This window comes from Equus przewalskii, chromosome 5 (genome assembly GCF_037783145.1).
Source record: "Equus przewalskii isolate Varuska chromosome 5, EquPr2, whole genome shotgun sequence".
NCBI lineage: Eukaryota > Metazoa > Chordata > Mammalia > Perissodactyla > Equidae > Equus > Equus przewalskii.
This window is the reverse complement of record NC_091835.1, coordinates 55,733,213-55,760,135: the sequence shown is the minus strand read 5'-3', so window position 1 is coordinate 55,760,135 and position 26,923 is coordinate 55,733,213. Positions and strand designations below refer to the sequence as shown.

At 39.8% G+C, this 26,923-nt stretch overlaps 1 protein-coding gene and 1 non-coding gene across 4 annotated transcripts in view; both read left to right on the top strand.

Annotated features, from left to right (window-relative positions):
- Positions 1 to 26,923, top strand: part of TMTC1 (transmembrane O-mannosyltransferase targeting cadherins 1) — a 258,597-nt gene that overhangs the window by 131,845 nt on the left and 99,829 nt on the right. For all 3 annotated transcript variants that reach the window (XM_070620953.1, XM_070620952.1, XM_070620954.1), the window contains one exon: positions 9,720 to 9,909. In XM_070620953.1, coding sequence (XP_070477054.1) covers positions 9,720 to 9,909 — 190 coding nt within the window. The remainder of the gene's footprint in view (positions 1 to 9,719; positions 9,910 to 26,923) is intronic.
- Positions 3,383 to 3,546, top strand: LOC139083724 (U1 spliceosomal RNA). The gene has a single exon (XR_011540631.1). It is a non-coding gene; the product is annotated as a U1 spliceosomal RNA (small nuclear RNA).

Here is a 26,923-nt window from a genome sequence, read left to right as displayed (position 1 = left end):
GGTGACCTGAGGGCTGGGTGTCTTCCCCTCAAGAAGAGAGGGGACCAGTTCACAGAAGTAGATGGCAGAAAGTTGGGTATGAGCATGTTCTAGAAGCAGACTTGGGGAATTAAATAATTTTGCTCATAGCTGTGTGACAGCTGTCCTGGTGGCCCTTAACTTTATCTCAGAGTCTTACCAGGCTTCACCTCAGAGCCTGACACACAATAAGTCCTGAGAATATTGTTGAATGAATGAACGGTGATCCTGGTTACATGAGCACCCATGGAAAGGAGTGAGCCTTATTGAAGTCCTTTTCTGAGTGGTTTGTCACACACCTGGTGTTCCTCTCTGAACACCAGAAATGTGATTGTAATTACCACTTGCGACTTCCTCCCAACCCAATGCCGTGTCCAATGTTCTGTCTTAAAAATCTGTAAGAGTTTGTTTACTTGTAACTTCATAAAGGCAAGGAAGTGTTTCCTTGAGAATGATGGAATTCATGCTGTGAAATAGCTGGTTAACTCGCATAATTATATATACAACAAATTACAAATACCGCACAGTGTATTAATGGCATTAATTTCCAGTTCCTTCTCTAGCAAGGTGGTGAAGCCCTTAGCCAGAGGTGACTAAGGGAACTCTTCTCTGTGTGGACCCATCTATCCCCGCCTCCTGTTTGTCATCTTGGCTCTGCTACTTACCACCTGTGTTGTTCACACTTCTTGTACTTGAATGTCTGGATAGCTGTGGTGTAGCTGCAGAATCACAAAGAATTCTCTATCATCTTCTTTGTCATTTCTCTGAATTTAGATTTTATTAAATTACTTTTTATTACGATTAAGAAAATTTTGCCCCTGTGTGTCCAAATCCCTCCGCCCCTCCCACCCCACATGGAATTTCTGTAAAAACAAGAGCCAGGACAGAAGTTTTCGCCAGAGGTGACAGGGAGTGAAAAGAGACAAAAACCACGTCCTAAAATAAGGGGACCAGGAAATACCAGGATAGCACTTTGGGAAATTTGAGATTGGAAAAATTTAAGATCGGATATGAGAGTGGAAAGGGGATAGAGCCAAGGATTAAGGCATGAGTTTGGAGTAGGAGTCCGGAACTGAAAAGGTAAAACCACGGACAAGCTAGTATTGGAAGAAGTGGAGGATGAGGCTGAGGGTCAGGGTGATTGTTTGATCTGTGCCGTCCACCACTGGAGCCACAAGCCACGTGAGGCTGCTGAGCACATCAAATGTGGCTGGTCTGAGCCGAGATGTGCTGTTAAGTATAAATAAAGTATACACGGGATTTCAAAGATGGAATCCTATGAGAAAAAAGAATGTAAAATAGTCCATTAATACTATAATTTTTTATCTTGATTGTATGTCAAAATCCTATTTGGAGGATATTCATTGAAACAAAATTTATTATTAATTTATCATGTTTCATTTTACTCTTTTTAAAGGTGAAGTTATGCTTACTTTTGTTCTATTTTTATTGGACAACACTGGCCTAGAACAAGCGCGGGGGTTCTTGGCTTGACTCTATGACAGAAGAAGGGAGAAGGATGGGTGGGTTGGTGAGGAGTGTATGGTGGCTGCAGCACAGTCTGCAGACTTCCCCTGCCTCTAGTTTGGGGGGTTTGTTCTAATCTGCCAATTCCTCTTTTGCTCAGCGCATTCTGAGTGGGGCGAGGGTTATTATTGCTCTCCACCTTTTGGTGTGAAGACTAGTTTAGAATGTGAGTCTTATTTGAAAAAAAAATATCCTTTAGGGTCCAAGACCATGGGTGCTTATGACGCTTCTTGTAATTTACCACCCACAGTTGTGGCCTGACTGCAGCCATCCAGGGCCTTAAGATTTTACTCCAACCGGATTTCCAAAACTGCGTGGGTCTCAAAAACCCTTGGGAATCACGTTGAAGTATCAATTCTGAGGTCCAACCTCTGAAGATTCTGTTACCGTGGTTTTAGTGGATTTGCATTTGAGAAGTGATAGAATAGGTTTATGTGCAACTTGTACTGCCAGAGAATTGTCATTTAGCCCAGGATTGACTCATGTGTTTATATAAGTCTCTTTAGAAATATGATACTTCAACAATCAATCTTGTAAATCTTGGATTAAATTAAAAACAAAGGCCCAAGTTAAGTATGGCTTCTGCCTAGAGCTGGAGCCTGTAGAGGAGATAAGAGGATGTTTCCCTATTAAGACCCCTCCCTGCTGCCTAGTCATTGGTTTTCTTCTCACCAGATTTGAAGGGGACAGAACATAAAGCAGTGTATACTTGATGAAAGAAGTATTGCCTTTATAATATTGAAAATGGTTGTCTTTCAAATGCAGGAAATAGATAAAATAGTATTGTCAGCAAAAGAATATAAAGGCTCCCCATCAGCATCATGTTTTTCTTGAGAGGTGGTCCTGGATAAGCAGGTAGAATAGATCTGCTGAAATGGGTAGATGTCTTCCTGCTGTTCAGAAATACAGGCAAAGGCTTGTATTACTTTGCAGGAAAATATCAAGATATGAAATTATAAGATTAAGATGGAACTCATCTTCCCTCTAAAGAAGCTTCTTTTTCTGTCTTTCCATTTTCAGTTTTAAACAGACGCCAAACCTTAGGGTTTTTTTATGTGAGGAAGATGAGCCCTGAGCTAACATCTGTGCCAATCTTTCTCTATTTTATATGTGGGATGCCACCACAACATGGCTTGATGAGTTGTGCATAGGTCTGCACCTGGGATCTGAACCTGTGAACCCTGGGCCACTGAAGCAGAGCATGCAAATTTAACCACTATGACGCCAGGCTGGCCTCAAAACCTTAGGTTTTGATTGTTACAGCCTTAGGGCGCTATGTCGTCCTAATATTTATAACCCTTGAAGCCCCTAACATGGAGGCTATCTCATAATAAATTCTGAACAAATTGAATTAAAATTTAAGAAAAAATACATTGTGTGTTTAAAGAGAGCTATGCAGGGGCCGGCCCGGTGGTGCAGCAATTAAATTCACACATTCCGCTTCTCAGTGGCCTGGGGTTTGCCAGTTCGGATCCAGGTGCGAACATGGCACCGCTTGGCAAAAGCCGTGCTGTGGTAGGCGTCCCACGTATAAAGTAGAGGAAGATGGGCATGGATGTTAGCTCAGGGCCAGTCTTCTTCAGCAAAAAGAGGAGGATTGGCAGTAGTTAGCTCAGGGCTAATCTTCCTCAAAAAAAAAAAAAAGGAAAGAGAGCTATGCAAACTGAGCTGCTCTGTTCTTATTTTAGCAACTAGAAGGGCCTTGCGTCACCGGGTCCTCCATACATGTGTTTTTTGGCATGAAACTGAAGTTATTCTGATTTTTAAAGCAGTGATTACCAAACTAGAGTGAATATCAGACTCACCTAGGGAAGCATGTTAAAATTAAAGATTTCCTATACTCACCTGGCAGGGGAGATACCACGATCATGAAGGTGGTTTTCCTAGGGCGAGGCTTATCCATTGCACTCCAGATTTGCTCACCTCTGCGATTTCCCCAAATATGGGAAACTCAACTGCATAATTTGTAGTAGTGAGGGACTGCATTCGTGCTTTCCCCTTAAAAAAAAAAAAATTAAGGATTTCCTGCTTCATGTCACAGAAATTCTGATTGAATGTGTCGCAAGGTTAGGTGAGATAATCTTCATTTAACCTGCAGCCTAAGTGTTTCTGGGGCATGGCGGAGGGAGGTGTCACCCTTTTGAAACCCTCAGGTATAAACTGTGTCCTCTGTGGCTTGTGAGCTCTCTACACAGGGGGTGTTTCCATTATGTATTTTGTATTATGTTCATAGAAAAATAGCTTCTTGGGAACAAAAGAGATGATCAAAGTCATCAAGTAGAGTTTTCCTGATTAAAATGATACTATGTAATCGTAACTTAGCTAATTTGTCTTGGATCCTGGGAATGAAGGGGAGAAATACAAGGGAGAGGAAAGAGGAGGGAGTCAGGAAGAAGCTGGTAGAGGAGCAAATGTTACCTTGGACTAGGGATTATTTGTTAGAAAATACTGTTCTGGATCACTTACTGATACTTCTTGAAGAAAACTATATAATCATTTAAATCTGGATATTGCATTTCCGTTGCAATCTTAAATCCCTGAGAAGCTGAGAAAAATTAAAAGAAGTACTTCTTTTATTTTTTGCCACGGTTGGAACATAAAGGCAAAAATTGCTTTTCATGAAGAATGAATGCCAAGCCCAAGCTTTTATTTAAGGATTCGATTTCTTGCTGTGTGGTACTCTAACAAACATTTTCATCCATGCAATCATCTGTTTACTGTGCTGGGGAGGAGATCACACACTGATTTTAAGTTAATGTCAGCCCTGCTTTAACTGTATAAAAGCTCAAGTTCATCTGGCTGCGTTGTCCAAGGAATGGGTCAGGGCCTCAGGCAGGTGCTTCTCCATGAAATATCAATGTTGGATCCACCGTATTTCCTTTCAGTTCTCTACATTAGTAAAGACATGCTAATGGAAGGCTGTGTGCTCGGTGGAGAACTCTATGTGGGGCCAGGAAACCCTGTCCTGTGGGCAGGCTCTGCTATGGGTTTGCTGTGGGACGCTGAACAAGTCACAACCTCTTTAAGGCTATTTTTCTTATGCAAGAATGAGGGTAATACCCACTTCACAGAGATTTTGTTGGGATAAATAATCTTTACATGTAAATGCTTTGTAAACTAGAAAATGTCGTACATGTTGAAGGGATTTTTAATGTTATTGGATGTAGTTCATTGGCAGGCAGACAAGATCTTTGTGTAGAAATTGGGAAATCGATGCCTGATGCATTGTAACCAATCGGTGCATATTTGCTCCGTGGAAGCTAAACCTGTGCTTGATGAGAGAAAGTATGTGGGTTTGAAATAAAGATCTTGTTAAATGCTTTATAGAGGGAAACAGACTGTAGGTAAGAAATAAACCAAGTCTTTATTTTGCAGAAGGCATTATTTGCTTTGTTGTAGATATACCAGTAGGAAGTTGTTGCTGACAGTTTTAGATGTTGAAATTCCTTTTTTCTACTCTGACGAAGCTGTCTCTGTTAATAAGATAGCTGTATCAATGGCACATTAAAAAGGTCAGAGAGACTTAATGACATTTCGGATTCACTTTATAGTTTACCCATGGTAACAAGAGTACTCATTTCAACTGTTTCATTGCAGTTTAATGCAAAGTAAGAAAAAGTAAGCCAAGCATAGCTTTATAATGATGCTGTACGACGTGAGGGGGAGTGTCTTACTCGTACACTCCTCACTGTTTGACAGCGTGCCACGAACTAGCATGGCACTAGGTGCTGGGAGAGGGTGGGGGCCGCAAAGCAGACTCTTCCATCTGCACCCTTCAGCTACATTCCTGGACAACTGGAAACCTAGCCAGTGTCTTTTATTGGACTATAGAAAAATGCATGGTTGCCTCAGGCCAAAAGAAAAGTATAAAATTCAAATATTTCCAGGTTTTTAAGCATTCTTTTAATGTCAGTCTAATTTCTTAAAACCCAAAAGACTCATCCATTTAAAGAGCTGGGTGCTTGGGAGATAACTAAGCACAAGACACAGCCTTGTCCTCGAGGAGCTTCTGTTTTGGTGGGAAGACAGGCAGGACAGGGCAGTGTGTGACCCCGAGGCTGCGGGATCACATCAGAGGGACACCAGCCTGGCCTAGGGAGGGAGCTAGGCCGGTGAAGGCTTGTCAGAGGAAGTGGTATCTATGTTGGACCTGAAGGATGAGGAGGAGTGGGAGTTCAGCGACCTGTGAGAATTGATTCGCAAAGATGAGGGGAACCACTGAGGTGCTGCTCTTAGGAATTTGAAATCTGAGAGTGACGCAATTGGCCGGGAAGACAGAAGTGACAGGTGTGTGAATACAAGAGAAGAGGAGAGGCTGGGGCAGCCCCAGTGACCCACATTCCCGCCTCAGTTATGAAAAGCATGGATGAGAAGCCCGTGAACAGAGCTGGGAAAAGGAGCAAATACAGAGAGAAGCAGGGCAGCTGTGAAGACGACCCGCAGCCCAGAGAAGGTGCTACCTTCCTTTGTTGTAGCTGCTGGGTTTGGTTCCTAAGAAGCCTGGTTTCACTCTTAACTTCCTGTCATCAGATGCTTGTGGGAATTTTTAAAATAACCCTACCCTTAGTTGAGCTGGTTTAATTATACCCTCAGTCCTTATAAGCCAGACGAACTTTAAAACCAAAACACAAAGAGAAGTTGCCCAGAGAGTCCTTGGATCTCTTTTCCTTTTTCATAACTGTTTGGAAATGGTCCTAACATCTCTATTCCCAGGTGCTGAAGCAGCAAGTGTTCTGTGCTGGTGATGAGCCTTGGCCCTGGAATGCCCCAAGGCAGGGCCACAGCGTTGTCTGGCACCTTCTCCTCTGTGGCCGTGGAGGAGCAAGGAGATGAGGGTGGTGGACCTTCAACGGGGATTGTCTTGGGACTTTCTGCCCAGCCTTGTGTCCTTGGGATCAGATCCTGCTTCCACTCACCCCATCCTTGCCTATAGATGGTTTTCCTTGATTTCCTTTTCTTTTGTGTCTTGTTTTTGATCCACATTACCATGATGACATTCATCCATGTTGTTGCGTTCATTCTCCTTGCTGAAGAGATTTCCATTGAATGGATATAGTACAATCTATGTATCCATTTTATTGTAGATGGACGTCTGGGTTGTTTCCAGTTTGGAGCTGTTAAGATTAGTGCTGCCATGAACAATCTTGTGATGTCTTTTGGTAAACATAGGTATGCAGTGCAACGCTGTTGGGCATAAACAGGAGTAGGTCATGAAATTGCATTTACTCTGCTTTCATGAAACTGTCTACAGTTCTCCACAGTGGTTTAATCAGTTAACACTAATGCTTCAAAGTTCCCGTTTCTCCACATCCCTCACCAATGCTTGATGCTGTATTTTTCATTTCAGACATTATAGCAGAAGTCATTTTATTATTTTTTTATATTGCATATTTTAAATTCTGTACCCTCATATGACCCATATTCTTAACTGTTCTCAGAAAGTGTCATGTTCCTATACAATTGAAGCTATTTTTATTTTTTAGCCTTGCCTGAACTCTCTATCTGCCATCTTTTCACCTAGTTAAATTCTGTGTAGATTTTACGAGGTCATTCCTTAATCCTCCATTTTTCATTAATCTGTCATTTCTTAGAACTCCACTGAAATTTGATGTTTATATTTCACTATTGCACAACCATGTAATGTGTGTATGTGTTCTCACCACCAATGCTGTGAACTGCCCTTTTGGAGGATAGGGGGCTAGATCTTATTACTCTTCAGCATCTAGAAAAATACATGGTCATTATTCAAGGTTCATTGACTCCCAGTGAGGGGCGCCTGTCTACTGAGGAGGATCACACGGGAAGTGGCTTTCTTTGGCTAGTCCTGGAGGAGGTGATAGGCAGGGGAAGAAGATGGTAATGATGATAATAAGCAGGTTATGCCTGCAAAGGCCTGTCATTGCTGGCACACAGTGAGGCTGTGGCGACCCATCAATGGTAATTTAGGAATTGTGAGGATGAACATAGGGGACAGCCTAGGGGCAGGACAGGACAGATACTAAAACTCAGACAGAGGTAGAGTCAGGGCAGGGTTGGTGCTCCATGATAGTGTAAAGGTGGTTTGCACGGAGGCTGTGTGTTGACTGATATTGACAGTGTTAGCTGATGCCCGTCCTGAGAGGACACGATGTGTGTACAGAGGCCCCAATGTCCTGTATTTATGAAACGGTGGAGGATTTTGTAGATGAAAGAAAAAGAAGGATCCTTTGAGCAGTAACATTTTTATATAAAACAAGCAAGTACTGTACGTTTCTGCTTGCTGTGCATGATTTTTTCATATGTACCTGTCGTAGGCATCTTTCTAGGACAAGGGAATATGTTAGGCTCATGTTATTTCTTAGCTGAAAATGTATTTTCAAAGGCAGAGCACAGAATCTATGTATATTTTTGCACTTAAAAAAGTCTAATTTTTTTCTTGATAAAAATGAAGATTTAGTTTTAAAGAGCCACACAGTTTCATTAGGTGCCATTTGCAGCATGACCCTTCCTCCCTCGGCTACATCCTCCCTGTCCCTTTCACGTATTTGCATGTGAAACCTCTTCAGACTTTTCCGACTTATCAATGAAAATACATGACTCATTTGGTTAAGCTGAGTTCCTGGCTGTCCATGCCATATATTCCATTTTGTTGGCAAGATATTCTAGTGGCTTTCCTCCTGTTAGCAGAATTCATGATAGAAAATTGGTAAATAATTCATTTTGGTTTTGCTGCTGCATTAAAAAAAGAGAACCCATTTACCCCTTTTGTCCTCCCATTACCCCTTTTTCCCTCTAGTAACCACCCGTCTGTTCTCTGTATTTATGTGTGTGTTTGTTGTTGTTTTATCTTCTACTTATGAGTGAAATCATTTGTCTTTCTCTCTCTGACTTATTTCACTTAGCATAATACCCTGAAGGTCCATCCATGTTGTCACAAATGGTAAGATTTCATCTCTTTTTTATGGCTGAGTAGTATTCCACTGTATACACATACCACGTCTTTATCCATTCATCCCTTGATGGACACTTAGGTTGCTTTCATGTCTTGGCTATTGTAAATAATGCTACAGTGAACATAGGGGTGCATATATCTTTTTGAATTATTGACTTCATATTCTTTGGATAAATACCCAGTAGTGGAATGGCTAGATCATATGGTAGTTCTATTTTTAATTTTTCGAGGAATCTCTATACTGTTTTCCAGAGTGGCTGCACCAGTTTACATTCCCACCAGCAGTGTACGGGGGTTCCCCTTTTCTCCATATCCTCTCCAGCACTTGTTATTTCTTGTCTTTTTAATAATAGCCATTCTGACGGGCGTAAAGTGATATCTCATTGTGGTTTTCATTTGCATTTCCCTAATAATTAATAATGTTGAACATCTTTTCATGTGCCTATTGGCCATCTGTATATCTTCTTTGGAAAAATATGTGTTCAGATCCTCTGCCCAGTTTTTGATGGGGTTATTTGTTTTTTTAGTTGTTGCGTTGTATGAGTTCTTTGTTTATTTTGGATATTAACCCCTTATCCGATATATGATTTCAAATATCTTTTCCCAATTGTTAGATCGTCTTTTCATTTTTTTTGATGATTTCCTTTCCTGTGCAGAAGCTTTTAAGTTTGATGTAGTCCCACTTGTATATTTTTTCTTTGATTTCCCTTGCCTAGGGAGTCATGGTATTCAAAATGACACCACTACGACTGATGTTCAAGAGCATACTGCCTATGTTTTCTTCTATGAGTTTTATGGTTTCGGGTCTTACAGTCAAGTCTTTAATCCACTTTGAGTTAATTGTTGTGTATGGTATAAGATAGTGGTCTACTTTCATTCTTTTGCATGTGGCAACAGGGCAACATTTCTGGCATATATTTTCATCACGCTTTTCCTTCAAAGCATTTATCTTAGGTTGTCACGTATTTATTTATATGATCATTTTTAAATCTACCTCATGGAAACTGACATAGTTCACCATTGAAATACCAGCACCTACCACAGTGACTAGAGCCAGTAGATACATTCCAAAATGATCAATTTAACGACTAAACGAATGAATGGTTTTCCATCTTACTTGTCTTTTCCTGTAAGATAACATTGACAGGATAGAAATGCTATTTAATAGAAACATGGTGAAGGAATGTTTGCAAAGTGTCATGGATCTTGAGTTGTGTTTCAGTGGTTCTTCTTTTCTTTGTAGATTCCTCACCTATTCCTACCTCTTGGCCTTCAACGTGTGGCTTCTGCTTGCACCTGTTACCCTGTGCTATGACTGGCAGGTCGGCAGCATCCCTCTGGTCGAGACCATATGGGACGTGCGGAACTTAGCCACCATCCTTCTGGCAGTTGTGATGGCCTTACTGAGCCTTCATTGTTTAGCAGCCTTCAAGGTAATTTTCTTAAAAGTCAAATGAACTGTCTGCATTTGAAAAGAGATACTCTATACTCAATAATGCTTTTTTTTCCAACAGGAGGTCTGGGTCTAAATTGAACCTACTCTTTTGTCTAAAAAACTTCATTTAAAATTTTCCTGATGGGGGCTGGCCCAGTGGCGCAGTGGTTAAGTTCACATGTTCCACTTCTCGGCGGCCCGGGGTTTGCTGGTTCAGATCCCGGGTGTGGACATGGCACTGCTTGGCAAGCCATGCTGTGGTAGGCATCCCACAGATAAAATAGAGGAAGATGGGCATGGATGTTAGCTCAGGGCCAGTCTTCCTCAGCAAAAAAAGAGGAGGACTGGCAGTAGTTAGCTCAGGGCTAATCTTCCTCAAAAAAAAAAAAAAATTTCCTGATAGGTAATATACATTTTAAAGACCTTAGTGGAGTTACAGACCATGGCTACCTTAATTATATGATTTCTTTTACTGTTTCTGTCAACCCTGTAGAAATTGGAGCTGAAGTTCATCTTTGCAAACAAGAAGATGTTTTCTGCTGTAGTTGGCTAGTTTTTAAAGTAATTTGTTTTCATGTAATGATAAATGAAATAATGATAATATATTCACAAGTGCTTAAAATATGGTTAAGACTCTACTTCCACTAGCGACTGCCTGCCTGAGTTGGTTAGCTTATTCTCAGTCCAAAAAAAAAAAGAACAACATGGTAGAAGTGTGAAACTGGAAAAAATTATTAAATGTAACCATTTCACAAATGATGAAAGAGAGCAAAGAACTTGAAAACGTTTAGTTGTGAAAAACTGCTACTGTATTGGGTAAGATGCTTCCTACCTGAAGATCTTACCATCCACCCAGATCTGGTGGTCAAAACCCACAGGTTTACTGGCTAGACATGGCTAATTTGGTCCAGAAGAGCAGCAGAACAGCTAGAAATTTAAGGGGGAAGATTTTGGAAGCAAGAGTGCTATTGAAGGGCTGAGATAACATACTGTCCACGCATTCATGGCTGACTGCTAAGGAGCAACATGTGCCCTTGGGGTTTTCTAGGGAACACAAGCAAAACTGAAAGCCTGGGGAGACTTATTTATTTGTTGCAAGTTTGAAGAAATTCTTCAACCCACACGTAGGTCCCGCGGCAGAGGATGGAAGCATCGCTGACTTGAGTTGTCTATATATAGCCTCAGTTCAAATCATTGGCTGATTATGAAACTATGCAGACGCGAGAGAGATCCCCAGAGATCCAGGCAAAAGAAAAAAAAAAACGCTGAGCAAAAATTTCAGCTCTCTGCAGAGAAACAGATTTTTCAGTTTGAGTCTAGGCAAGTCCATCATATGTTAAAACAGGAAAGCGAGCAAATTTCAAAAGAACCAAATAGAATCAGAGTCACTACAGTGTTATGACATACAATGCCTAGTTTTTAATCAGAATGGACAGGTAAAGAAACAAGAGAGAGAGATCCAAACTCAGGGAAAAAAATAGTCAATAGAAGATGGAGAAGAATTGAGATTCCAGAGCCAAACTCACACTTACGTCATCAATTGATTTTTCACAAAGTTGCCAAGGTAATTCAATGGAGAAAGGATAGTCTTTTTTAAAAAGGTACTGAAATAATGGAATATCTATAAGGAAAAAATGTGAACATTGACTCTTACCTCATACTGTACACTTAGAAGTTAATTCTATATAACTACATAAAAGCATTAAATAACGCAAAAAATTCCAAAAGAAAACAGGAGAAAAGCTTTGTGAACTTGGGTTAAGAAAAGATTTCGTAGAGACACAGGAAGTACAAATTATGTAAGAAAAAATTGGTAAATTAGATATCATCAAGATTAAAATTTTGCTCATCAAAAGGTAATTTTAATTAATTTGAGAGGCCAGCCACAAGTTGGGAGAAAATATTTGCAAAACATATATCTGCAAAGGACTTGTATCTGGGATATTTAAAGAGCTATTAACACTCAATCATAAGAAGACGAATAACATTAAAAATGGGCAAAAGATTTAAATAGACACTTCACAAAAGAAGATATAGGAAGGTTAATAAACACATGAAAAGATGCTCAGCATCATTAGGCATTAGGGTAATTCAAATTAGAGCCACAAGGAGATACTACTACACACTTGCTAGAATGACTGTAATTAAAGATTCACAATAGGAGGTGTTGGCCAGAATGTGAAGCAACTGGAAGCCTCAGACATTGCTGCTGGGAATGGAAAATGGCTCAGCCACTTTGGAAAAATTCAGTAGTTTCTTAAAAAGCTAAGCAGAAAAAAGTATTTATATTCCTCAGTATCTACTGAAGAGAGATAGAAACTTACGTCCACACAAAAGTCTTGTATGTAAATGTTTATAGAAGCTTTATTCATTGTAGCTGGAAAATGGAAACAACTAATGACCTCAACTTGTAAATGGAAAAACTTAACGTGGTAAATTATTCAGAAATTTAAAGGAGGAAACTACTGGTACATACAACAGCATAGATGAAACTCAGTGACAGTGTGCTAAGTGAGAGAAGGCAGACAGAAGACTATACACTGTATGATTCCATTCATATGAAATTCTAGAAAAGGCAGCATTATAGTGACAGACAACATGTGGGGGTGGAGATTGACTGTAAAGACACCTGAGGGAACTTTTTGAGGTATTTAATGCTTTTAAAAATTTGATTGTGGTGGTGGTTGTGGAACTATACACATTTATGAAAACTCACCAAAATGTACATGTAAAATGGGTGGATTCTTTTGTATGTGAACTGCATCTCAATAAAAATTTATTAAAAAAAGGTTAAGTGTTACAAATAGATTAAAGGCTGGAATGAATACCGAACTGAAATTTGAATATAAAACACAATATGTGATCCTGAAAATTTGATGAAAAAAATTTTTGAATGATTAAAGCTTTTTTTATTGAAGTGAAATTCACAAACATACAATTGACTATTTTAAAGTGTACAATTTAGTGGTACTTAGTGTGTTCACAATGTTGTGTAACTACCAGTTCTGTCTAATTTCAAAGCTTTTTCATCACCTCATAAAAACACCTCCTAACCAATAAGTCATCACTCCTGACTCTTCCCTCCCCCACTTGCTGATAACCTTTAATCTGCCTTCTGTCTCTATGGATTTGCCTATTCTGTATATATTATATAAAAGGAATTATATGGCTTTTAGTGTCTGAGTTCTTTCACATAGCATAATATTTTTGAAGTTCTCCCAAGTTGTAGCATGTATCAATACTTCGTTCCTTTTTATGGCTGAATACTATTCCATTGGATGTGTATACCACAATTGTTTATCCATTCATTCATTGATGGACATTGGGTTGTTTCTACCTTTTGGCTGTTATGAATAATGCTACTATACACATTATTGTAAAGTCTCTGCATGGACATATGTTTTCATTTCTTTTGGGTATATACCTAGGAGTGAAATTGCTGAGTCATATGGTAATTGTATGTTTAACTTTTTGAAGAACTATTTTCCACAGTGGCTGCACCATTTTACATTCCTACCGGGAATGTACAAGGGATTCCATTTCCTTACATTTTTGCCAACACTTATTATTTTTCATTATTTTATTTAAAGCCATCCTAGTGGGTGTGAAGAAGTATCTCATTGTGATTTTGATTTGTGTTTCCTTGACAACCAGTGCTGAACGTCTTTTCATATGCTTATTGGCCATCTGTATGTTTTCTTTGGAGAAATGTCTATTCAAAAGTCCTTTTCTCATTTTTTAATTAGGTTGTCTTTTTTGTTGTTGAGTTATAAGAGTTCTTTATGTATTTAGGATATTAAATGCCAAACAGATAGATGATTTGAAAATATTTTTCCCCATTCTTTGTGTTATCTTTTCATATTCTTGATATTGTCCTTTAATGCACAGAACTTTTTAATTTAATGAAGCCCAATTTATTTTTGTATTTTGTTGTTCATTGATTTTGGTGTCAAATCTAATAATCCATTGCCAAATCCGAGTCATGAAGATTTACGACTACGTTTTCTTTGAAGAGTTTTATAGTTTTAGCTTTTATTTAGGTCATTGATCCATTTTGAGTTAATTTTTCTATATGGCATAGAGTAGAAGTCCAACTTCATTCTTTTGCATGTGGTTATCCAGTTGTCTCTGCACCATTTTTTGAAGAAACCATTCCTTTCCCCAAACAGCTTATTTTAAAGTAATCTTCTCATTAATCTTTTTGTAAATCAATTTTATGAAGGGAGAATGATATGACTAACCATCCTCAAGAAACTCTGGCATGCCAATGAGTTACATAAACTTAAGCTCAAATTTCTTTTTCTTGGTAAGACCTACCATAACTACCCTATTTAAAATATAATCACATACTTTCCACTCTACTTTTTATCTCCCTTTCACTTTTTAACTTTTCTTCACTATACTTCAAGTTTCTAAAATGCTATATCATTTGGTAATTTTATGCAACGCCTGTTTCCTCCGGCTAGGAGGTAAGCCCCATGAGGACAGAGATTACTTTTTTCTATTTCGTTCCCTTCCTTATTTCTAGCCTCAAGAGCTTGCTGTGTCCAATATTTATTACCTACATTTTATTGTTTGCCACTCAGGATATGTCATCTAATGAATAAAACTATAGAAAGTTAGTTTCTCTGCTCAATTAGATTTTGGTATGCAGAAACTGTTTTTTGGTAAATTATCTAAAGCCTATACAAGGACCGTACTCAATAGCAGTATGAAATGTTTGGGGGTCAGTATGACGTTTGTTTTATTAGGATCTGGCCTTCGCTCATGGTTTGGCATGCCTGCTGTATTGTAATTGATCTGCAGTGCAGTAGAGCACTGGATTGGTATGTCACTACAAGTGTTTCTTGACTCCCTCCCAACTAGTTAAAGGGAGTGGGGAGTCCCCACAGGCTGTCATCTTCGTCAGGTGTGTTAAATATGGACCTTTATGATGGCAGCAGACCCTGCTCATGGGCGAACCTTGGCCCTCCCCAGAGTGTCTTTAATAACATGATGAATGAATGGAAACTTCCTCCCTGGAAGGCTGTTAATCCTTTTCTTTCATGGAATTTGCTCCAAAATCACTTTAATGCATCAGGGAAAGAATTAGCAAAGCATTCCAGCTGTGGTGATAGGAAAATTTAGCTTTTCTGTAGTGGCTTTCATCTTGAAAATCCTTTGCAAAGATTAACTAAAGCCTTGGCAATTCCTGGAGGCCACTTGCGCTTTCTACATTTGTTTTCTTTCAGAGTTTGGAGACGGAGGTTTGGCGTCAAACTCATGTTTGTGTGGCCTTGCCTCTCTGTTCTTGATCTGCTTAAACACTAGAAGGTCTCAAAAGTCAGATTTTGCTGCTAGTTAGAAACCTCTGGCAGTGGGGACAGCCCTGTGTTTTCTGTGAGATGATTAGTTACTAAGGACTTAATCTTCAGGGTTCTGACTCCAAGACAATAAACAAGTAGGATTAAGCTTTTGTGAAAATAGAGGTCCTGCTTTATGGACCTTCTTCTGTGCTAAAAAGGAAGAGTAGATGAAATGTTTGTCATAATGTCAGCAAAATAAACACAGCTCTGTTCACCTAGAATATTTCCAAATGGTATATGTACTATATTGGTAAGTGTTGGATTGAAATTATTTTGTAATCCCTGGCTAAGTCCTTAAATTTTGAGATAGTGAGACCATACAATACATTGTCAGGAAAAAAAATTATTGGATAAACAAGTATAGACATTGAGTCCATGGAATCATGGAAAATATTTCTTTTATTTTCCCCTTTGATTGATTCTCAGTCATACAAAAGCCACTCTGGTTTGTATTCAGGGGAGACTATGTTGCCTTTAGCCTCACTGCTCCTTCCTCTTTTAATGCTCTAATTTTGTGTGAGTGCCTGCTGTTAATGGCTAGGACTAGAACAGTGAATAAATGAAGGTCTTGTCTACGTGGCGCTTACACTTCAACACTTAAAATATGTTGTTATAGACCAAGTGTTGATAAGGGCTGTGAAGAGGTCAGGGCTGGCCTCACAGGTGTTATGACATTTCAGCAGACATGAAGGAAGTGAAGGAGTGAGCACATGACTATTGGAGAAGAGTATTTCAGGTATAAGGAAAGCAGATGCTAAGACCCTAAGACAGAGAAGTACAGGGGTGTTCACAGAACAGTAAGGAAACTGAAACTGACGTGGCTGACGCAGAGTGGGCCAAGGGTAGAGACAGCTGAAATGATGTCAAAGAGATGGTGGAGTGTGTGTGTGTGTGTGTGTGTGTGTGTGGGTACAGGATCAAACCTAGGTCTTTTAAGCCTCTGCCTACTTTTCCCCACTCCTGCCAATGCTTCTTCCTCTTGGCTTCTGGCTCTCTTGGCAGTCAGGTGGTTGTGTCTGGTTTTCTTATTGATATGGCCAGGCCATGGAGGGGAACAAGACTGGGGAAAAAATTCAGGTCCTTCCAAGAATTTACATGCTTATGTGTGTGTCTGTGGAGGGTAGGAGGTAGGGATTCAAAGAAAAGGGCAGCCTTAGAATCAATAAAGGATCTACAAAAGACATACACATCTTTCTTTTGCTAATATTAACCTTTTTTGAGGGGCCATAATCTTGGGGCAATATATGTGCCTACAATCTTTGTTTCTCCTCCAATTTACCAAAACCTTCTTCTGTCATCCGACCTTGTTATCAACCAGGGCACTGGAAGAGGGGGACATAATCTATCCTGTTACAGTTGCATTTACACTGACTTGAATTCTTCTGGAAATTATTTTGACCTTACAAAGCTACAAATTAACACATGTAAAAAGTAAAACAGCAGGTGTGTTATTTTTCAGTCCTTGCCCACTCCTCAAATCCCATCCTCCGTAGGCCTCCTTTGAACATTTGTTCTTGTACATTTTTACACTTACTGAAAACGAAAACAAATTCTTTTTTGTAAAAGTAAGTTAGACACCATTATAAATTGCAGGCTCCTCCAGGCATCTTCCACATCCAGTTGGAGTGTCCCTGGAGGAAAGCAACTCAAAGAATGGATGTTTGACTTTTGACAAGATCTTATCCAGGCTTGAGTGAAAGAACTAGGACACAGCATCTAAGACTTTCCTGTCTCTAGAAATCACTGCAGGATGAATTTAGAGATTGTTTCCAGTTTGTCCCATTTTCATGGCATAAGAAATTTAAGACTTCAATGAGTAGTTTATTATTTATCATAGAAGAGCTCACTTGCATCTTTGAGAAGTTAAATGTAGAATTGTGTCTTTCTGTGCTGCTCCTTCATTTCCTCCTCCTATTCACACCCTTTATTCACTAGAAATAAATTTGATCTTATATCACATAATGTAGGGAACAATCTAGAAATTCATTATTGGATTGAATTTTTTTAACAATGAATTTTTATTTTATTTTGAGAAAGATTAGCCCTGAGCTAACATCTGCCACGAATCCTCCTCTTTTTGCTGAGGAAGACTGGCCCTGAGCTAATATCCATGCCCATCTTCCTCTACTTTATATGTGGGATGCCTGCCACAGCATGGTTTGACAAGAAACATGTAGGTCTGCACTTGGGATCCGGACTGGGGAATCCTGGGCCACCAGAGCGGAACGTGCGAACTTAACCCCTGTGCTACTGGGCTGGCCCCAACAGTGAATTTTAAAGTGAACTAATTTGCTGTCACTCTTTGTGATGAGGATAATCACTCTGTTGGAATGTACATACAGTAGAGATGAAGAGTATTTAAGCCATGAAGGCTGATTATTCCATTCTTTTCGGAGAATAGTGAATATGTATCTACCGGGAAAACCACAGGCTAAAAAGGTACTTGGGATTTGGTTGATGACTCTTACAGACTGTCTGTCAGACTGTTGACTTGCAATAAAAAGTGGAAAGTAGCCGGTCTCATTTGGATTGTTTAGAGGAGTTGATACTGTTGGTCCTGCTCTTTATAGTTGCCCTTTTCCCGTGTCTTCTAATGTGATTTCCCTGCCTTACAGAGGAAGCACCACTGAATTATATTTAAGAGTAATTTATTTGGCATTGGTTCTTTATTACATACTCACAGGATGTCTTGAGATATTAAGATGTTTTATACCTTTTATAATCTTGTGGAATATCTGTAAAAGTAAAACTTGAGGGAAAAAGAGAAGGGTTAATGATTTTTACTAATTTTACCTGACTTTCCTAATAATGACCTCAACAATGAGATGTCTTTTGAGAATGGATATTACAGTGGAGGTCCCCTCCCCCAAGTATGGGGCTTTAAAGGTTGGTTTTTTTTTTTTTTTTAAAGATTTTGGTTTTCCTTTTTCTCCCCAAAGCCCCCCAGTACATAGTTGTGTATTTTTAGTTGTGAGTCCTTCTAGTTGTGGCATGTGGGATGCCACCTCAGCATGACTTGATGAGCGGTGGCATCTCTGTGCTCAGGATTTGAACCAGCGAACCCCTGGGTCACCGAAGCGGAGCTCGTGAACTTAACCACTCGGCCATGGGGCCATCCCTAAAGGTTTGTTTTTTTCATTTTTAGTAGGGGTCACAGTTGTGTACCAGTCTGTCTATCCACAGGTAGTCTTCCACATCATTCCCTTGAAACCACAAATCGTAGGCCACCTCTCTGTGCCCTAGAAAACAAGCCAAATTCTCAGGTCTGCATGGGGATGAATCTGCAGCCTGACCAATGGAGGTGTCTACCAGTGACAACTTGCTGGAAATGGAGGGGAGGGGTGGGGATGATACGTGTACCGCCTCCATTAGGGAGGTGGCTGCCTTCGTCTCAGAGATCTCCCTTCATGCCTGTTCTCAGCCTTGCTCTCGACTAACCTCCCTGCTGGTCCGGATCACAACCCGCGTCAATATACTCAACAAAAGAGCAGCCAGATATCTGATGGACAAACAGAAACTGCCAGCCTTAGGTCTCTCTTTCATTAAAACCCCCGTGCATCTCAACGAGGAGGTAAAACTAGAATGAGAGCCACTCTTGGAAAGTGATTATTTGTTCATTGACATTCTTACCTCATTCCAAAAAGGACTTGGAGCAGCTTAGGGAATAAATACAGGACAAGGGGATAGAACAGGAGATGGCAAACTTTTTTTTTTTTTTTTTTTGCACAGAACCAGATAGTAAATATTTGCAGCTTTGCTGGTCATACACAGCTATTCAACTGTTGAGCTCCACCATTGTAGCATAAATTAGCTGACCCGTGGATAGGACACTGTACTACTGTAGACCCTTACGGTTGAACTGAATGTGATTTCAGATTTCTGGAAATTATTTTGCATTTAGCTCAGCCAGATATTAGGTTATGGTATTATTGTGGCATATGGATCACTATGGAGTACATCTTTTAAATTCCAAAATAGTCTTTATGAAACCTGGTAAAATAAGCATCAAGTTTTACTATAGCAAATGGTAAAATAAAATTGAACTTGAGAATTGAAGATTGCCTTTAATGGTGAATGGTTCTATGCCGATGCTGATTTTTCTTTTTCCTCCTGGCCTACATTTCTCTTTTCAGTTCCCATTCTCTGCAAGCACCGCATTCTCTATTTTCTATTCTCGGTGCATGAAAATTCTCCTCATACACTTACAGGTCCAAGCTTGCTAGTCCATTTACAACCAGTTTGTCCTGCTTTGGGACCATTGTAGTCACTGATAGAAGAGGCCCTGATGATGTCTTCCCCATGACCACCAGTGCCATGGGAGCAGCTGTGGTCTGGGATCCTCTCAGTCCCGGCTTTAACCAGCCCAGCTGATCCAGCCTCTTATCACTGCTCTCAGCTGACTTCTCCACCTGTCACCTCTTTACCTATGGTGACAGCGTCCTGCTACTTGGCTCACAGTTTTCCAAGTCAGTAGCTGTATTCAACTTTGGCCCTTAGACCATGCTCCAAAACTGAGATTTTTGTTTTTATCGTTTTACTGATGAGAGTTGGAAAATGAACTTACTGCTTCATCAGATGCAGTGTTGGAAAACAGAGAAGTTAGGTTTCTACCTCTTTTTAAGATGGAACATATTTGAAGATCCATTGCTTTTATGTCAATGCTTTGCTATATGTGATACAAATTGTGACTTATGTTCTGTCACTATAATGTCATTTGGTGGTCTACTTTAAGTTCATGACCACCAGCCTCAAGTGGAAGCCAGTTCCCTCCCTGTTGGAGGTAAGTGTAGTGTACGTGTGGAGGAGCATTGCCCCAGGTTCCAGATCAAGAGTCTGGGTGGTAGGAGGAGAGGAGGCTGTAGACTGGAATGATTAGCACTGACCTGGGTGCGAGTCCAGGCCCTGCCACTTATCAGCTCTGAGCTCACCTCATTCGGCCTTGTTCTCATACCATAGTGTACGGTCGTTATGAGGTTGAACCAGGGCAAGCCATGTGAGACACTCATCACAGCAGCCAGCACGTGGGAAGCCTTGAGTACCTGTCAGCTATCTTTGTAGTCTTTGTGTCATCATCATTATTATCACCATCATCATGAAATTGTCACAGCTCAAAGTCAAGAGCACAATAAGGGCTCCTGTTTTCCATTCTGGAGGAATAACAGACTTGAAAAAACATAATCCAGTTGACTGCCTGTTTTGATTTTATATATTTCAATATGCAATCATGCTTTACATGATCAAAAAATATTTGTAATGCTGCTGAAGATTAATCCTACCCCCACTGCAACCTCTCTTTATTCCCTACCCTAGATGACAGGGGTTAAATTCTTGACCTGAGAGCTAGTGGTAGTAACATATTTTCAGGTTTTTAATGCTTAAGCATATTGGAGTTTGGAAGTAGGTATATTCAAGTGTAACAGAAGGGCAGAATCCTAACATAAAACTACTGTTAGTAAAAAAGTGAAGAAAATAGTGGCAAATATCAGTGACTTATTTACAAACAAACATTGGAGTTATCACCTAAACCTCCAAACTATAGAAATATTATAGATGTCTTTAAAGGTATTTGAAATTAGCAAAATAGGCAAGATAGAAGAAAGGAATCATTTTCTTTTATTTTTGTTGTTCTGAAAACCTCTTACTATCATTGGTGGATTTCTCCATTCCACTCAGTGGTGAGTGTTGGAACAAAAGAGACACTAGAAATGCAATTTTTTATTCAGTGGCTACCTGAAAATCAGCGACCCTTGAGCAAAATCTTCCTGAGGCGTTTCTTTTTGTCCGTTATTAATAGAGTACCTGTGAAGTCCTTCTCCCTGTGCTAGATCTGAACCTTAGACAAATCCTTCTTCCTCCTCTTGTATGTAATACACAATTCAATTGTACCTGGTGTTCTGTTTGGCTTTTAATTTAAGCCTGGTTGGAGTTTTTCCACATGATTAAATGGATTTGTTTTATTTTTTGCCTTCACAGGGCAATTTCATTTTCACGAGTCACACTCTTTAATAAGAAAATGATACCCACCCCTCTGAGGTTTATACCATGGTTGGAAGACCCAGTGGATTTATTAACAGAAGAATTAGATAGTTGCATAATGGCAAAAGGAGTTTTCAGACATCAGTAACAGCGTTCTTTCTTTTTCATGATTGTATGTTTTATGCTTCTCAGCAAGATTTCATAGTGTATCTTATTATTTGCTTTTACTCAGAATAATTGACACCTTTTGAGTGATAATCTTACTTTTTAACACTTTTTATTTCTCTTAACTTAATGACTCATACTCTCATAAAAGCAGCTCATCACCACTTAGCCTGAAAATACTCGATTGTTTTTAAACTCTTGAAAAAGGTCAAAAGACATCTTTGTAACTCCTGGAGCCATTCTGGCCTTTCTATTTCCATTTAAAACATGAAATTTCTGTTTAAAAGAGCACAGCTTTTCCCATCTTATTCTAAGAAAACCATGAAATGTGTAATTAGGACTCCAGAGATAAAAGCAGCTAAAATAGCTCCTTCTGAACAGAAAGCCCATTGGGAATTTCTTATTGTGCTGGAAAATACGAAGGAGACGGACGTGCCTGATCGCCAGATTTTTCAAGTGGTTCACAATGAGCTCTATGCCCAGAGAGCCTATAAAGGGGTGGCAATTTTAATAAATACAACCTGGGGAGAATCGCACCCCCCCCCACAAAAAATTTAAAATTCTTTATTTTTTATACAGGCTTTGCCTAAAGAGGCAGAATAGAGTATTAGAAAAAAAGCAAGTTTGTAATATGAGCTTTAATATTTATATATCTAAATTATTAAATATCAAAATGTTAACAATAAAGTCTTCAAAATTCTTTCTCACCTGGAGTATAATAAGAATAAATGAAATAATATATATGGTACCTGGGGTGGTTCAGAAAGGAGAGTGCTATGTAAATGCATTTCTACTTGATGTCTCAAGCTCAGCATTCTGAAATTTAACCCCTGAACTTACCCATTCATTGTTTCCCTGACAGTGTTTTCCATCTTAGTGCGTTCTCCTAGTGGCCCAAGCCAAAATTCTTGGGGTTTCTTTGTTTCCTCTCTTTTTTAAATTTCCTACCCAATCCACCACTAAATCCTGCCAGCTCTGCTTTCAAAATGTGTCTAGAGTCTGACCACGTCTCTCCACCTTCACTGCTATCCCCCTGTTCCGAGCCCTTGTCGTCTCTCACCTGGATTATTGCCATAGTCACCCAGTTAGTCTCCCCAGTTCTACCCTTGTGACAGTGGTCCAGTCTCTTTTCAACACAGCGACCAGAATGATTCGTTAGAAGAGTAAGTCAAATCATCTCCCTCTTCTGCTTAAAATCTTCCAGTGGCTCCTTATTTCTCTCAAAGTAAAAGTCATAACCTTCATAATGGCCTAAACGGTTCTGCGTGCTCTGGCCCCGCCGCACCCCATTATCCTGTGAACTCATGGCCTACTATGAAATGAGCACTATGCCTGGCTCCTTCATCTGCTGCAAGTCTTTGCTTAATTGCCACCTTCTCAACAAGGCCTACCTGGTCCACCATGTCTAGAATTGCAACCCACTTCTTGCCCGCCTTATATTGCAACTACCCTTTATCATCCTCTGTCTCTCTCTCTTTTTCCCCTCTCTGGAAGGGCAGGGAGTTTTCTTTTTTGGGAGGGGGCTGTCTGTTTTGCTTACTGATGTATTACAAGGAGCCGAATAGTACCCGGAAAATATAAAGGAGATGGAAGTGTTTGATTGCTAAGTTTTTTACATGGCTGCCTACAAGCAGAATGCCCAGAGACTACAAAGAGACAGCAACGATACATATTTGTTGAATGAATGAATAATCACTGACCATATATTACCATTGCTGAGGATGGGAAAGTTTTCAAGAGTACTTTGACAAAGCCAATGATTTGGGGATAAGTGTCCCATAGCACCGGGATGCTCCTGTATTTTCTGTGTCTCTCATAGGCAGAGGCCAGGGGTCTGAGCAACATGACCAGTGACAGTTAGCAGCCACGTATATGGCTGTGTGATGAAAGTGGAAAATGGTCTTAAAAGCTGTCAGAGTATTTAGGACAAGCAGAATAACTTTGTAGGGGCTATGTAGCTACAGGACGGTGCCTTTGAAGAGGAAAACAATAAGATAAAATATTAGATATTTAATTTATTGACCGCTCACTGGTTCCAAATAATATGCTAAGTATGGTGAATAAAGATAGAATAAAATTCGGTAGCTGCCTTGGAGAGCGTGGTTTTTTCCGCTTCCATTCTGTCCCGCCACTTCTGAGAGAATTATCCTTCTAAACACCGATATCATCTAAACATGCCTTTCACCTGCCAAGAAACCTTCCTGCTCTCAGGACTTATCCCGGCTGGAGCCAAGACGATACAGACAGATGACTTAATAAAGTTCTCTAAATATATAGTGATTTTTTTACATGGAAACTGGTGATCAGCTATTCTTCATCTCTATCAAGGACAAACAACAGAAAATGTGTTTCCATTGTAGCAGGAAAGCTATAGCTGAGATGCAGGGAAAATTTTCTGTTTGGCAGACAGCGAGGTGATTTTGGGGGACAGGTTCTAGAAACTCCTAAGGTGGAAACTTTTCTTTTTAACTTCATTCTGCTTGAGAAGTTTATACCAGCATTTCTCAAAATATGTTCTAGCATCACACAGGTCCTTAAGTAAGGTTACTCTAAATAAAGATTCTGCATTTCAGAAATACTAGGTTTTAAAAAATTAAACGTATTTCTTTACTGTGTTCTGAGCCTTGAGACTTTCCAAATGAGATGTATAGTAAATGGCATTTCTCAAATTTATTTGAATCTGAAATCCTTTTTAGGGGCTTCTTGCAGGATCAGTGTTCTGGGAACACAGTGCTTTGGAAAGTATTGACTTACATATATCGTGGTGGGTGGATAAGTGAATTTTGAGAGTCCATTCTTGGGCAGGATTTAAACCTTTTGCTGCCTGCCGTATTTGTACCTTGAAGAACAACAGCGACCACCACCACATCAACAAAAGAATTTTCATACTATTATCCCGCTAGCAATACCACCTGAAAAAGAATTCCTTTGAAGCCATTTCTTTTAGAATTAGAGTTTCCAGCAAGTGAAAGGTAAGATCTTGAAACAGATCCATGGAATCGTGTTTTCCATTGTTGTGACGCTGTAATTAGAAATGCCTTTGTGGGTATTTGAGACGATGACCGTGACTGCTAAGACTCCTAATGGGGTGAGGGACACTACATGGCCATCCATAAAATGTTATAGTTTGGGGAAGCAGGTATCACCTAGAATAGCTGATTCACCGATATTTGAAGCGGCAGTTTCCAAAGTATGACCAAAGTGACACTGCATATCTCTCTCCACATGCAGTTTTCCTTGGAACTGGAGAAAGTTAAAAATCGCCTTTTCCCCTGCTTACCTGTCGATTTAAAAAGAAGGCACTTGACACAGTCCTCTGTGTGTTACGTGCGTAGAAAGTGAGCTGTTCTTGCTTCAGAATGTAGTTCCTTTCACGGAAACCTCCTGTAGGAGAGCTGGAGAACAGGGAAACGCCTTCCTTGAGCTTTGTGATAAGCCACTGTGTGACTGTTTGCTAGTAAATGGTGGCATTTTTGGCAGAATTTCATCCAAAACATGCCTTCGTTTTTGTATCCCGTCTGGCTGTAATTGTTAGAGGCCACCAGTATTTACAGAAGGACCTAACAACTTTAAATGGCCAAATTGGCTTAGTCAGTGTGTGACCCAGGACTCTGGCATTTGGTATTAAAAAGTGATTAATTGGGGATAACATTTATTAATGTCAGCCTCCCTGGCATTGCCTTGAAAATTCTCTCCATTCCAAGGCACCACAGTCCCTTTTGATGTGGGTGTCTTGGGCCAGTAAACTCTAGTTTTCTGCCTGTTGTAGATTTAGAATGTGCTCACTATGACAATGTCTTCACTTGGGAATAACTCAATGCCAAGGCTTGCTGAAGAAATGCTTTTACTCTTTGTTTTTCTATCTAAAACATTTTTTTCTATTACCTTGTTAAAAATTCCCCAAGGAATAAAGGGCTCCCAATTAGGGATTATGTGGTCAAATTCTTACTTTTATCTTTATGTCAAGCTTCATACAGATGGTATTAAGCTGCTTCTCTCTTAGATACACTTTCAGATGTATGCTGTTGCTATTTGGTAGAAAGCAGTCCCAATGAAACAATGAGAACAGGTGTTTGAATGTCTGAAGTCGGAAAATTACAAGTATTTGATACTATTTTAAAGCACGGGAGCCTTTGTTTCCATCCTTGCTGCATTCGTTAGTTCATTAAATTTGCCCTTTTAAGCTATGATACGAAGGCTGTTTGAATGCACAGTTAAAGGTGAGGGAAGAGCATTATTTAATCATGCCAGTTATTTGGAGAAAGCACTTTTTAACAACTTCTGATGAAACAAAGTGATCCATCCAGCTTTCATCACCATATGTTTCAGAAGCAAGAAAGTGAATCTTATCCAGTGAGATGCAGCATATTTTGATTATAGAAGATATTTTGATTTTGGACGAGTACATTGACAGATAACGGGAACAAAACCCATTATTAATAGCACTCCTTCCAGAAGCTCAAGTGTACAAGTAAATCTCACTTTTTTTTTAAAAAAAAGAGAGAGGCTTACTTCTTTAAGAGACAAGCTTGCTAAATTTCTTATTATTCATATATCATAACCTTGAAGTAAGCCAAACATTTCTGTGCAATTTGTTTCATAAAATATGATGAATTATTGACTTTAAGGATTGCTGCTCTAAAATATCTGGATCTTTACCCTGTGAAACTGTGTGGGATTTCTGTGGTTCCTTCTCCTTATTCATTTTAGATTACAGAGGGAAGAAGGGACTGTCTTCTGTGTGACAATCCTAGTGGGTAGATGAATCATCCTTTTCAGTGAGTGTGCTCACTGTGTGAAAAAGTGAAATATCGTGTGTCTTTCTTAACAAAAAATAAGTCTATAGCACCCTGCTTTGGAAGGTTTTGACACAGGGATATCTCCCTAACAGAAATATTTGAGGAGTAGTCATGGGTACAAAACTACTTCTGCCCGGCATGTACATTTCCATAGGAACAAAACTATTTATGAAAATGCATAATTTCTTCTCTGTTTCCCCCACTTCATCAAAGCTAAATTTACTCATGACTTTACTTGCATGGTTAAATCCATCCTGGTTTCTAATTGAATCCTTACTGAGGGCATAAAATATGGTTGATCATTCCTGCCTCCCTCCTGCGCTGGGTCACCTTATTAAGTTATAGCTCTTGACCTAGGATTCTGTGGCATTACTTGTGTTATCTCCGTTTTGCCACCGAGAGCTAGATGTGGTGAGCACAATGCAAGACCCGCTAAGCAGTGGACTCTCTCTCTTCCTCCCTCTTCCCTGGACAGGCTCCAGGCACAAGACTGAGCTCTGCTGACATTTTCTTCCTTGGTTCTCACGGGTGCCCTGCCTAGTAGACCTTTGACCCTCCTCTGGACAGGGCCTCCCCTGAAGCCAGGGGTGTTTGACAGAGGTCCTGGACGGTAGCTCCCCCCAGCTCCTCCTTTCTCCTGAGCCCACCTAGCTAACTTTGATCCCAACGTGTATGAACATATCTCTTAGAGCAACACCACTATTTTGATTTTCCAAATCCACCCTCC